This window comes from Acomys russatus, chromosome 9, assembly GCF_903995435.1.
Source record: "Acomys russatus chromosome 9, mAcoRus1.1, whole genome shotgun sequence".
NCBI classification, from domain to species: Eukaryota; Metazoa; Chordata; class Mammalia; order Rodentia; family Muridae; genus Acomys; species Acomys russatus.
This window is the reverse complement of record NC_067145.1, coordinates 27,725,913-27,738,969: the sequence shown is the minus strand read 5'-3', so window position 1 is coordinate 27,738,969 and position 13,057 is coordinate 27,725,913. Positions and strand designations below refer to the sequence as shown.

At 40.4% G+C, this 13,057-nt stretch overlaps 1 protein-coding gene across 1 annotated transcript; it reads right to left on the bottom strand.

Annotated features, from left to right (window-relative positions):
- Positions 1–1,827: 1,827 nt before the first annotated feature.
- Positions 1,828–5,981, bottom strand: LOC127193604 (zinc finger protein 420-like). Its single transcript, XM_051150850.1, has 4 exons — positions 5,961–5,981; positions 5,232–5,358; positions 4,171–4,266; positions 1,828–3,089 (listed from the first exon to the last, which is right to left on the bottom strand). The coding sequence occupies exons 1-4, from the start codon at positions 5,979–5,981 to the stop codon at positions 1,828–1,830; spliced, it is 1,506 nt and encodes a 501-aa protein (XP_051006807.1).
- Between the last annotated feature and the right edge of the window lie 7,076 nt (positions 5,982–13,057).

The following is a 13,057-nucleotide window of genomic DNA, read 5'->3' as shown; positions in this document are numbered from 1 at the left end:
CTTAATAAGCAACGATTTTACTTTAGTGGTGCTGTCCTCTTCTTATTCAAGGCTGATTGTTCAGCCCTAGCTGAACAGAAATCACAGGTTCGTAAATAAAATATATCACAGATAAACAGTGGAAAAATATAGAATTCACCATGTTTAATCTGAAGACCTCGATGGAATCCATTTCTCTGTTTGCTTTCCTCTGGAATCTTCCAAGCTGCATTTCCACCGTCTGCATCTCCCTCAACACCCCTGTCTTCCAAGCTCCTCTACCATCTCAGTCAGCTCTGAGCACTCAACGGTCTTTCCAGTTCAAAGCTCAAAATGTTTCCATAATCCTGCCCCCCGCAAATACGGCCGGGTAGAACACAGGAGTACCTGCACGATCCTGGTACCATTTTCTGACCTAGTTTGCTTTTTGTTGCTTTAATAAAACACTGACCAAAAGCCAACGTGGGTTTATTTCAGCTTACAGGCTACACCATCAAGGGCTGCCGAAGCAAGAGCTCAGTAGGAAGGCTGGAGAAAGGACCAGAAGGGTGGGCCATGGCAGAAAGCTGCTTACTGACTTCCATGGCTCAGTCTAAGCTCTCTCCCTCCCTACTCCTCGCTTCTTCCCTTTCTCTTTCTTTGATTTTTCCTCCCTTTGTCTCTAAGTTATTTCTTCATATTTATTTATTTTATGCCTATGAGCACTTTGCCTGCATGTACTGTGTGTACCATGTGCACTCCTGGTGCCTGGGCTGATGGGAAGAGGATGTTGGCTGAACTGGAGCTGTGAAGAGTTGGGAGCCATCATGTTTGTGCTGGGAAAAAGACCTTGGGTCCACTGCAAGAACAACAAGTGATGTTAACCACTGACTTATCGCTCTATCCCCTTATCTTCCTTTCTTGTACAATCCAGGAACCACATTTTCAGAAGTGGTACCAGCAACAGTGTGACAGGCTCTTCCATATCATCATCAATCAGGAAAATATTCCCCAAAGACATGCCAATAGGCCAAGAGACAAGCCTTCAGCTGAGGTTCCTTATTCCCAGGTGTCTCTAGCGTGGATCAAGTTAGCACTACTTAACCAGCACAGCCAAAACAATTCACAGGGTTCGTCTCCAGCACTCTTATATTTCTTGCAGTGATTCTCCATCTGCAGGGTGCAACCCCTTTCAGGGTCAAGTGACCTTTTCAGTGGCATTGCCTAAGACCATCAGAAAAAACAAAGATTTACATTAAATTCCTAACACTAGCAAAATTATAGTTATGATGTAGCAACAAAAATCATTTTATGGTTAGGGATCACGACACCAAGAGAAATTGTATTAAAGTTTTGCAGCATTAGGGGTGTTGAGAACCACTGCTTTAGATCCAAGCAATTGGTTAAGGGTTACTATACCATTTACACAGTGATTTCTACGGTAACATTTTTGCTCTTTTCAGGTTAATATATTTGAACATGTTCTTCCTGTGTCATTCCACATGTACACTTTCTGTATGAACTCACTCATAGTTAACAAATATCCAGCTTTACTTAAGGGCCTTGCAGCATTGTATTAGAAGGGTTTCTCAGCAATACTTCTGTTGTTAATGTTCTGAAGAATAAAGGATTTTCTGTATTTGATTTGTAGAATAAATTTTTGATGATTTGTATAACATAATTATTCAATACCTGAGACCCACTCTTTGTCTTGACAAGATCTCTCCAGTATGGAGGAAAAGTTGAATGATTATTAAATTCCTTGTGATTCTATGGGTCTCTCCTTTGGTGTATTGAATTACAGTATTGAACTATAGATGAGCATTACTGAAGGCTTTGTGATGATGTTTTTACTAATTTTGATTTTTCTCAATTGTGAATTCTGTTGTGTCTAGTAAAGCCTGAACAGTTTTTAAAGACTTTGCCACACTGTTCACATTTGTATGACCTCTTTCCAATATGGAGTCTGTAATGCTGTTTAAGGCTTGAGGAAGAATTAAAGGCCTTGCCACATTTGTCACACTTGTAGGGTTTCTCTCCAGTGTGAATTCTTTCATGCTGATTGAGGCCTGTAGTACAACTGAAGGCTTTGCCACAGTGTTTGCATTTGTAGGGTTTCTCTCCAGTATGAGTTCTTTGGTGTCGAGTTAGACTATGACAATTATTAAAGGCTTTCTCACATTCATTGCACTTATAGGGTTTTTCTCCAGTATGAATTCTCTGGTGCTTCATATAGGATGAATAAATGCTAAAGGCTTTCCCACACTCATCACACTTATATGGTTTCTCTCCAGTGTGAACTCTCTGGTGGTAAATAAGATTGGAAGAACAGTAAAAGGCCTTGTCACATTCCTTGCACTTGTAGGGTTTCTCACCCATATGAGTTTTCAGATGTTTATTCAGGTATGAAGCCAAAGAAAAGGCCTGCCCACATTTGTCACATTTGTAGACTTTCTCTTCATTGTGTAGTCGCTGGTGTTGGTCAAGGCTGGAAGAACGGTTAAAAGCTTTACCACATTTTTCACATTTGTAGGGTTTCTCTCCAGTATGGATCCTCTGGTGCTTAGAAAGAATGCAGCGAACATTAAAGGCCATGCCACACTCTTCACATTTGTAAGGTTTCTCCCCAGTATGAATTCTTTGGTGTTTAGAGAGTGTTGAGTGAACATTAAAAGTCTTTCCACATTCATCACATTTGTAAGGTTTCTCTCCAGTATGGATTCTCTGATGTGTGGACAGTGCTATTCGAATTGTAAAGGCCTTGCCACACTCCTCACATTTGTAGGGTTTCTCTCCAGTGTGAACTCTGCGATGAACAATAAGGCCTGAACAACTGCTAAAACCTTTGCCACATTCTGCACATTTGTAGGGTTTCTCTCCAGTATGGATTCTTTGATGCTTACTCAGATATGATGAACAGCTAAATGTTTTGCCACATACTTCACATTTGCAGGGTTTCTCATCGCTATGAATGCCTTGGTGTCGCTTTAGCCTGGAAGAACAGTTAAAAGCTTTGCCACATTCTTTACATATGTAGGGTTTCTCTCCTGTGTGAATTCTCTGGTGTTGAACAAGCTGTGACTTCCAATCAAAGCCCTTCCCACATTCTTTACAGTTATGGGGTTTTGATCCTGTTGAGTAAAGGATGAGGTACTGTTAAAAGAATTCAATTATACTTTATATTACAATGAGTTTTAACATGCATATGTTCTCTCATGGTTACATATTTAAATGTAACTAAGAATCACATAAATGGCAGCTGCAGACATGGCTCAGCAGTTAAGAGCACTGGTTGTTCTTCTGGAGGACCTGGGTTCAATTCCCATCATCCCATGGCAGCTCAGAACTATCTGTAACTCCAATTTCAGGGATCAGGCACTCTCACACAGGCACATATTCAGGCAAAACTAATGCACATGGAATACTATTATACTTAAATAGCTAAGCCAGATGGAACATCTTCAATGAGGGCATTACGCTGAAAGAAATAGCACATAATATGAAGTTAGTTGACTGCATTATTGGTCTTACATAGAAACTCAACATAGCAAAACTCGTGAGATTGGAGATCAAGTAGTGAATCCATCACGTTGGGTGGCTGAACACACTGGCAGAAATAATAGATTTCCTATGTGTACAGGACTTCAGTTCTCAAAGCCATAACATTTTTATGCAGATATGTTACAGAGGATGTCCCTAATACTATGAAACAAAAGTCTTAAAATACGTAAGACAGTGTTATGCTTTAAACACAATAAAAACAAATACCTAAAAGAAATACCAAATCAGGAAAACTCTCCTAATTTACCTTTAAAGGATAGAAGATATCAGTCTATCAAGAAATGGGTAATAAAGGTAGCACATAGTACTTTCAGGAATACTCAGCAGAATATAGCAACCACTAAGCAAAAAAGAAGGAGGTAAGAGGTGGGTGTGGTGGCACATGCCTTTATTCCCAGCACTTGGGAGGCAGTCAGCTCTCTGAATTTGAGGCCAGCCTGGTCTACTATAAACACATGCATTGTTGAGTCAAGTGGTAGGGAGGGGCTGGACATGATAAGCATCCAGCATGAGATGTCCTCAAATTGTAAAAGTAAGAACTTAAAAATATTTCCCCCTAAAATATAACTTCTCCATACACACTGGAAAGCTGTGTATTCTCTTATATTTTTGGACTCAGTTACATGCCATCATTCATTCATTCCTACATACCTGGCTTTGTGCCTACACTTGCCTGTGTCTTCACACTTCGAGGCTCTTGTCTTTGCTCCAGAAATGTGACCAGGTATGGCTTAGAGAAAGCAAGACCTGTTTGGAAAAGGAAATAAGATGCTTGGCTGTTTTCTCCTGGAAATTAACATGTGAACTCATTTTTGTACATATAAGGGAAGAGGTGGTAATTGGTTGTAAAACATTCTATCTTTACCTATTTCCTGAAGGATGGCATGCTTAGGACTCATTTACAATCTTCAGATCATGAGTCTCATTACAAGGAAACATATTAAAGCTGAAGGGTGAGACATGTGTGTGCCTCATGCCACATGCTACTGAGCTTCTAACATTGCTATTATGGTAAAGGATGCATACCTCCAAAACCAGGTTAGACATACTATAAAACGTTTCTTAGCTCCATCACATTCCATGTTTTCCTTAAGGCAGGCATATGAACTATAATGGTGGAGAGCATAAGCTCCCACTGATATTGTAGAAAGAGAGGAAGCTACATTGTTGGCCTGATGTGTTTTAATGCTAATTAATAGAAGTCCTTCACATGTGGGCAGGACAAGTGAGATAGGCATGGCTAAGGTCCCTGGGCTTGGGGAGGAGGAGGGAATCTTGGGGAGAAGAGAGACTGGAAGAGAAGGGAGGAGAAGAAGGCCACCATGGGTTAGATGGAAGAGAAGCACATGGCCGGCTTGGATGGAGATTTGGCCCAGACGAAGAACATTAGCGAGTATATGGGATTATGGATGGGAGGTAGCTTGATAGAAATTACTAGAATCAGATGGCATTGATTGGGACAGATATCCCATACTTACCCCACTCTGAGAAGCAGTTTAGAGGATTAATATCTTCCCTGCCCCAAGGTAACTAAGGCTATTTTAAAGTATAACAGGTGTGTGCTTCTTTATTGATTACTAGTGGGTTAGAAAACACTGTTGTAATAATAATGATAGGCCTGATGATAAACACTCTTAGGCCATACTGGGAATTTAACAGCAACACTACATGTTGATGAGGACACACAAATTCACCACAGATGCAGTTCTCACCCAGGAACGCAAGGTGGCTGTAATTCTCCAACATCACGTCCCTGTACAGACTCCACTGAGCAGGCTGGAGGCATTCACGCTCTTCTGGAGAGAAATCAACGGCCACATCTCTGAATGAGAGCAGTTTCTGAAATTAAATAAAATCAACAGCCCAATTATTAACATAAATAATGAATAGTCAACATGCTTCCAGTCACAATTTTAAAGTTTGCCATAGATAAAATTAGCACTAGAAATGCTCCTGACACAGCATAGGGGTGTAATATTAGATACTTTTAAATGAAATGACAGCTCATGAACTTCTCCTCTTTTGAGAAACAGAATGACAAATGATCCAATACTTACATAAATATGATTTTATGGAGATAAAATGTTAAATTTAGGAATCCACAAAAATACGTATTTGGGGTGGAATACTTGTATTAATCATCACACATTACATATGTTCTCACAGGAGAAAGCCGTGGTGAGAAGGAACTTCTCCCACAGTGTACCACAGTACAGCAGTGGCCTAGGGTCTACACTCTACCAGTGACATCAGGCATGTTCACAGGTCCAGAGATAGGGCTAGTTAGTTCCAACCACGCAACCTCATTTAATGATGCTCTGTCCTGCAAACATAGTCATTTCAACTTCTTTATAACTATTTTCTCTACAGTTTCCCCACAAACAGAACTTTCCCTCTAAAAGCAGACTTTCCGAGAACCCGAGAAAGAGACTAGCACATACCAGGTTCACGATGCTGTACATTGTGCAAGTCACCCCTTGTTTTCCAGTTGTGCAGCTGACTGGAAAGTCAACATGCCTTGCATGACTGTTTGGACACAGGTTCATGTCCAGACCATGCAGGACCTTAGTGACAGGAAGGGAAACTAAGATTTTAGGAATGTAGGGATATATGGTGGGTTAATAAGTTAAAACTCCATAGGGTCTTCCCTTCTTCAAGTTTCTCTTAGCCTCTTCATAAGGAAGTCATGCCACTGATGTAGAGATAAACTCCTGTCACCATCACACAAGTGCCTAACTAGGAACAAATGACTATGCTTTTTCAGTTTGGTCAGGATTCCACTGCCACTTAACACATGTCCCTTGGCACGAGTGCCTCTAACACTGATATTGACAGAGGTGCTACTTGTTGTTAAGTCCTGTTTGCTTTCTAAAATCTTCATATAATTGACTTTCTACCTACAGTTAACATTATTTTGAATATATAAATAAAATTATACATTCATTCTATAAAGTTGTCAAGCATCGGTAAGCATTTGATCAGGAAGCGTTGTTATCCATATTAACAGTATCTCACCTATAAGTATAATAAATGAACACAGTCTAAAATACCTAGATGCTAGTTAATTTTTTTAATTTAAATAAGTTTGTTTGTTGACCCTGTATGCCTTTTTTATTGATTGTTAATTTTGAGTCAGCCAGCTGTATTTATTTGTCAAGTCTCTATATAAGGTTATATTTTGTTCTTAAGAACTGCCTCTTTGGGAGTTAGCAATTAAATATCCATTTATATACATATACATATACGCATCCACATAGATACATGTAAAGACAGATCAATAGGCAGTTAAACCAGACTTCCGGTTTGCAGCAGCATCCCTCACAAGGCTTGACATCTACCTATATCTCTTATGTTTGAAGTTAATTCTGGTCTTTTTTTCCTTACAGACACTATTAATATAATCATATATACTGATTGTTGTCTTTTGTTTGTTTTGTTTTTGTTTTTTGAGACAAGGTTTCTCTGCATAGCTTTGGTTGCCCTGGATTACCTCTGTAGATCAGGCTGGCCTTGAACTCACAGAGATCTACTAGGCTCTGCCTCCCAGGGTGCTGGGACTATAGGCATGCACCACCACCTCCCAGCAACCTGTTGTCTGTTTAACTTATCCTACAACTATAACTTTTCTTGGAACTGTTCTTCTCTGTTTCATATACCCTCAGTTTGAAATCTTCACTATGCTGTTTTCATGACCAAGGTGTCTCAATTCAAAAATTAAAATGATGAGGACAGTCATTCCATGACTGGCTAAATATATGCCTACACATGGGCAGGGCAGAAGTGAGGTACGCAGAGCTAAGGCTCATGAGCTTGGAAGACAGAGGATCATGGGAATGAAGAGGAGGAGGAGGAAGAGGAGGAAGAAGAGGAAGAGGCCAGAGACATGAGAAGAAAGGAACAAGCAGCCATGGGTTAGCTTAAGAAAGAACCACGTGGCCGGAGGAATTTACTCTGAGGACTAGTGATGGAGGAAAGTAGTCCAGATGGCAAACATGTGCAAGTGTTTATGGGATATTGGATGGGAGTGGCCCAGCTAGGAATTATTAGAGCAATTAACACGGGACTGGGAGATAAATAAGGATAGTTTAGGAGGTCAGTTTCTGCCCAGTTCCAGTGTATAGGCTTATTAAAAATCTATCAGGTGTCTGTGTCTTTTATAGTTATGGTAGCAGGTTAAGTAATAAGCACTGAAATAATTCTATGATTAATAGTAAACACTGATAGCTGTTTTATTTTCTACAACAGCCCTGACTTCTTTATAATGTGCATATAGTAAGGGTTCCAGGACTCTTGTAAGATTCACATTTTTAGTTTAGTGATAAAGTTTCCCCCATTACATTTCTTCCTTTCAACCCCTCCTATGTCCTACCCTCTTGTTCCCATCTCAAGCCCATGGTCTCTTTTTCTTTAATGTAACATATATTGCCGGTTATCATGCCAAGACACGTCAGTAATCAACTGCTGTGCTGTACACATAGAAAGTGGGGTAAAATATTTCCTTCACAAGTCTTTAAACAATGCCATTTCAGAAGCCACCAAAACCACATATAGTTATTATTAAGTCACTTAAGACAACGTTGTGAGATGTGTACACCCACAGTTGGGTCTACACTGTTTTTTTTTCTAAGCACACGCTATCAACATCCATGGAAAAGCTTTGTGAAAATTTCTTTTTCACAATCTCTAGCTTTGTTCTATGAAAAAAAAAAATGAAATAGAAAAAATAAAAGATCAATTGTTCTCACAGCACTTGAAAACACTGAAGGGATGTGTATTCTGAGATGACAAAATTCTCTTGATATGAAAATTCACTGGCATCTTGATGATACCTCATCAGGTAGTATTATTTCCTAACATGTTTTAGAAAGAACAGCCATCCTGCACCATACAGTCAATCTCTGTGGTAGCTACTGCACTTTTTTCACATTTCCGACACCATAGGACTTGTGAGAATAGAATTCTCTAAGCCCACTTCAGTATTTCCACTAGTAATTTTAATATTCCATTTAGCAAGAGGATGAGTGACAAATATAAAATAGATAATTTATAGATAGACAAAGTTTTTTGTTTGGGGGAAAATGGCAAAATTGTTAAAAGATGCTGTGACAGAAAAAAACTATTCTTTTGCTGTGACAGTCTGCCAACTTACAAACACAGTTTCTGTATTTGATACAATAATGAACAATTATTTTTATTCCTTGAGGATATCAAGGATGCAATAAACAATCCTAAAGGAATCTCTGATAAGTATTAATCTAATATTGCTGAGTTCTATAGCATATAAACATTATAAGCATAGCCTAAAAAATACAAATTAAAATTGAAACAAGAATAGTTATAACCTAAACCCAAAACAGAAATGGCTGAGGAGGATCTGGAGAAAAGGGGACTCACTCGGTGCTGCTGGGATGTAAGTTAATAAGCCATTATGAAGGACAGCCAAATAATCTGGGAGTTGATGAGCGTCACCCCAAGAGGCTCATATGCTTGATCCATAGGAATACAACATGGTGGGGGGCTGTTAGCTCAACAACTTGAAAACCATGCACTCACATATGTGAGCCTATAGGGTCATGCTCATACAAACCACTAAATATGTAAGTACTGTCACCATACTTCTTAATATGTTTGTTGCTTGTGACATAGACCTGGCTGTCCTGAAACTCACTATATAGGCAAGGTTGGCCTTGAACTCACAGAGATCTACCTCCCTCTGCCTACCAAGTGCTGAGATTAGAGAAATACACCACCATGCCCAGCTAGCAAGTCTTTATAGTAAATCTTAGACAATATATTAACAAGACACAAAATTAATAGGGAGTCCTTTAGTATGGAAAAGTGCTGTAAAGTCACATAGTTTTTATGCTTTGAGTATACAGTCCTTGCCCACAGTTATGCTGGTGGCAATAAGGGAAACCCATTCATGCCGCATATTAGTGCACACGCCTTATTGTTTTAATTATTTTTCTATTGTTATGATGAGACCTTACTTTTTTATACATTTATTTTATTACACATGTATAAAACAAACTACATACAGCAGGGAGAACCATGTGGCAATCCTGAGAATACTGAGTTCTATACACGTTACATTCATAGTGACTTGGCCATCTGCATTCATTCTGTGTGAAGTAAGTGTCTTCCCTGTCTTGTTGGGTCTAAATTTCCAAATGAGATTTAATATCTATCCTATCTCAACTCTAATAGCTTAACTTCTTTATCTTGATCTAAAACGATCTTGTTCCCTAACCACCTAAGCGTGCTTGTAAAATTATACTATCTTGTCTTCAATACCCCTCAGAGACTTGAGAAGGAGTAAAACTTAAATTCCTGAGTGAACCAGCAGTGTGGGTTAGCCACTTCCAAAACGTACAAATTGACTTAAGACAGTTTACTGCCTGACCAGTCACTTTATAACGTTGGAGCCTCATCTTCAGCTTTCTGGCCTAATAGCTCTGCCAGACTTGTTCACAGGGCAGGGACTATTGAGGACTTGCTTACCCTGACTTGGCAGAGTGCGGTCGTCGACTCCGCTTGCATCTAAGTTGCCTATTTTTAGGCAGATTCTGTTTGTGGCAGGAACAAGGACATTTTGCCCAGTGACAACTTTCTCAGGGCTCGGGGGAGTGAGACAGGGTTTCTCTGTGTAGTCAGGATGTCCTGGAACTCTTTCTGTAGATCAGGCTGCCTGGAACTCAGATCTACCTGCCTCTGCACCCAGAGTGCTGAGATTAAAAGTGTGCACCACCACTGTGTGGCAACCAAAGCAATTTATAGAAGAGTGTTATTGGACTTATGGTTTCAGAAGATTAGAGTCCAGAGTAAGAGCCTATGGGGACTATTCTCCTTCAAGCCATCACACCTACACTCTGGGATTGGGGGAGGGTCTGTTCTGTATACTGGAGTCTGCTTAACAGTACAGTTGTCTTCTACTGACAACATGCAATTGAAGGAGACTAGAAAGACAAGGAAGATTACAGAGATCTGGGAGAGAGCGAGACTCTCGAGGGATGGTGTGTGATTGAAGCTTTTCATGAACTGAAAGCCAAGAATCTGGACAGCTCATTCTCCATGGTTGTGGGGAGAGAAGGGACTACCTCTGACATGAACTCTAGTGCCCTTGATTTGATCACTTCCCCTTGGTGGAGAAGCCAGGTGGCACACAGAGCAAGGGAAGCAGGTGATCGAGATGAGACCTGATAGGCTGTGGTCATATGGGAGGGGGGCAGTTCCCCTTCTCTCAGAGGTCTGGCGCAGGAGAATAGGGCAGAAGAGGGAGGGACGCTGGGAATGGGAAGACACAAGTGAGAGGTAACATTTGGGATGGAATCTGAATAAATTATAATAAATTTTAAAAAAACTATTCACATCTAACCTCATCTATCTACGGTGAGTTCAATTTTAGCCTGGACTATATGAGATCCTTTCTTTTTTAAAACCAAACAAGCAAACAAAAACATAAAACAAAAAGAAAACAGAATCCAAGAGAATAGAAGAAAGTATTTTAAATGATGTCTTTAAAACATAGAGTATATTAAATAATGATGGAAAATAGAGCTTCAATAAGCTCTAGATTACCCCAAGGAAACTTCCATGAGACTTAGTGAGCTGATTAAAGGATAATTTTGTTTGGAGCATGAGAACAATGGCTCCTCACCCAGAAGGAGCTTCTGAAAATCCTCAGTCTGATGTGTCAGCAGACACAGCAGGCGGGAAAGGTGAGTGATGAGACATGCCAAGTGCTGGATGAAGGGGAACAAGCGGAGATACAGCAGCTGAGCCTGGAAACAGTGAGCTTTGCAGGCCCTTGCTCCCTGACAGAGCAGAAGGGATAAGAGGCCAGGGAACAGACAGTTTGTCCCTGGGTGCATGGGGTAAAATTTTGGTCAAAACAATTTTGAAACACACACACAAACACATACACACACACACACACACACACACACAGTGTACTTTCCACATAAATGATGCACAGAAAACTATCTTCAATTAAAGGAGAAGCGTGAAACACCCAGAAGAAATAGGAAGTGAGTCCACAAGCATTAAGGAAGTGAAGAAAGTTGGTTCATTGATAACTCAGTAATTTCTTAAGAAAAGAAAAAGGAATTAGTCTTTAGTGAATGTTCCTTCATACATGGGAGAACACATTCCCAGCTCTACAGGTAAAAATGGAGACACCTCCCACTCTTCTTCCAAATGAAACACGCAGAAAAAATAGGAAGTGAGTCTACAAGCATTAAGGAAGTGAAGAAGGTTGGTTCATTGATAACTCAGTAATTTCTTAAGGAAAGAAAAAGGAATTAGTCTCTAATGAATGTTCCTTCATACATGGGAGAACACGTTCCTAGGTCTACAGGTAAAAATGGACAAACCTCCCACTCTTCTTCCAAATGGTCTTTGATGATCTGAGAGTGCAGCACACATCAATCTGGAAATTTTGGGTTGGGGCACTACGTTTGCAATCCTGTGATCTGGTGCATAAAGCCAAGGGAGAACACAGGTACTGTCTTGATTGTAAACATGAACTGGACAGTTAGGCTCAAAAGAAACACTGCAAGTTCACCATTAAACGTCAAAATATTATTGAATTTCAAACCTTTAGTGTCTTGCCAGTGCTTCTTTGCTTGTGACTAATAAATCTCATCCATCACTCTCCAGTTCCATCTTTGAGTTTCTCTGACACACTATCAATAATTGGTGGGTGTTTCTAGAGCTGTTTAGGGAGCATCAGGGAACCTGGATGCCACATTCAGTGACAGAGATGCCCCATTAAGGGAGATTAAACACTGCAGATGACATGCAAGGACACAAAGGCTTGTGATCAGAGAGAGCAGAGTGTAGACAAGCCTCGGGGTGCAGGCTAGTTCCTCCCAAAGAGACATCCAAGGCCCTCCAGCATTTCCCCAACTACTTAGTACCAAACTCTGTTCTCACAGCAACTCATTTCTCCATTTTAAAAAGGAATCAAGAGCCTGGCCATAGGGTGTACGCCTGTAATCCCAGCAGCTCTCGAGGAGGCAGAAGCAGAGGCAGGCAGATATCTGTGAGTTCGAGGCCCACCTGGTCTACAAAGTGAGTCCAGGACAGCCAAGGCTACACAGAGAAACCCAGTCTCGAAAACAAACAAACGACAACAACAACAGAGGGAGGAAGACCAAAACATCAATCTCTGAAGAAACTCCATGAGGTATTATTATTATTTTCTAGTACTTTTCACTCTGGACTGCAGAGTGAATAATTAATGATGCAAAACTCAATCTTTCCCTTTATGGAATTATTCTGGCACCACATGGTTCTGGTCATCTCGGGATTCAGGTCACAGGGTGAACATGAAGGATTCCTATTCAAAAGAAGACGGGACTATCGTATCACCCACCAACCACCCTCACAGAACTCTGTACCTGCAAGCAACTAGGTTATGAACTTCTGTCAACTCAAACCAAGAGTCCTGAGCCTACTATAAAGTACAGAAGGGAACAGACGGCCAGTTGGCTATAAGATGTCCTGAAAAAGTGAGTAGGCTACCCAGAGCATGCTT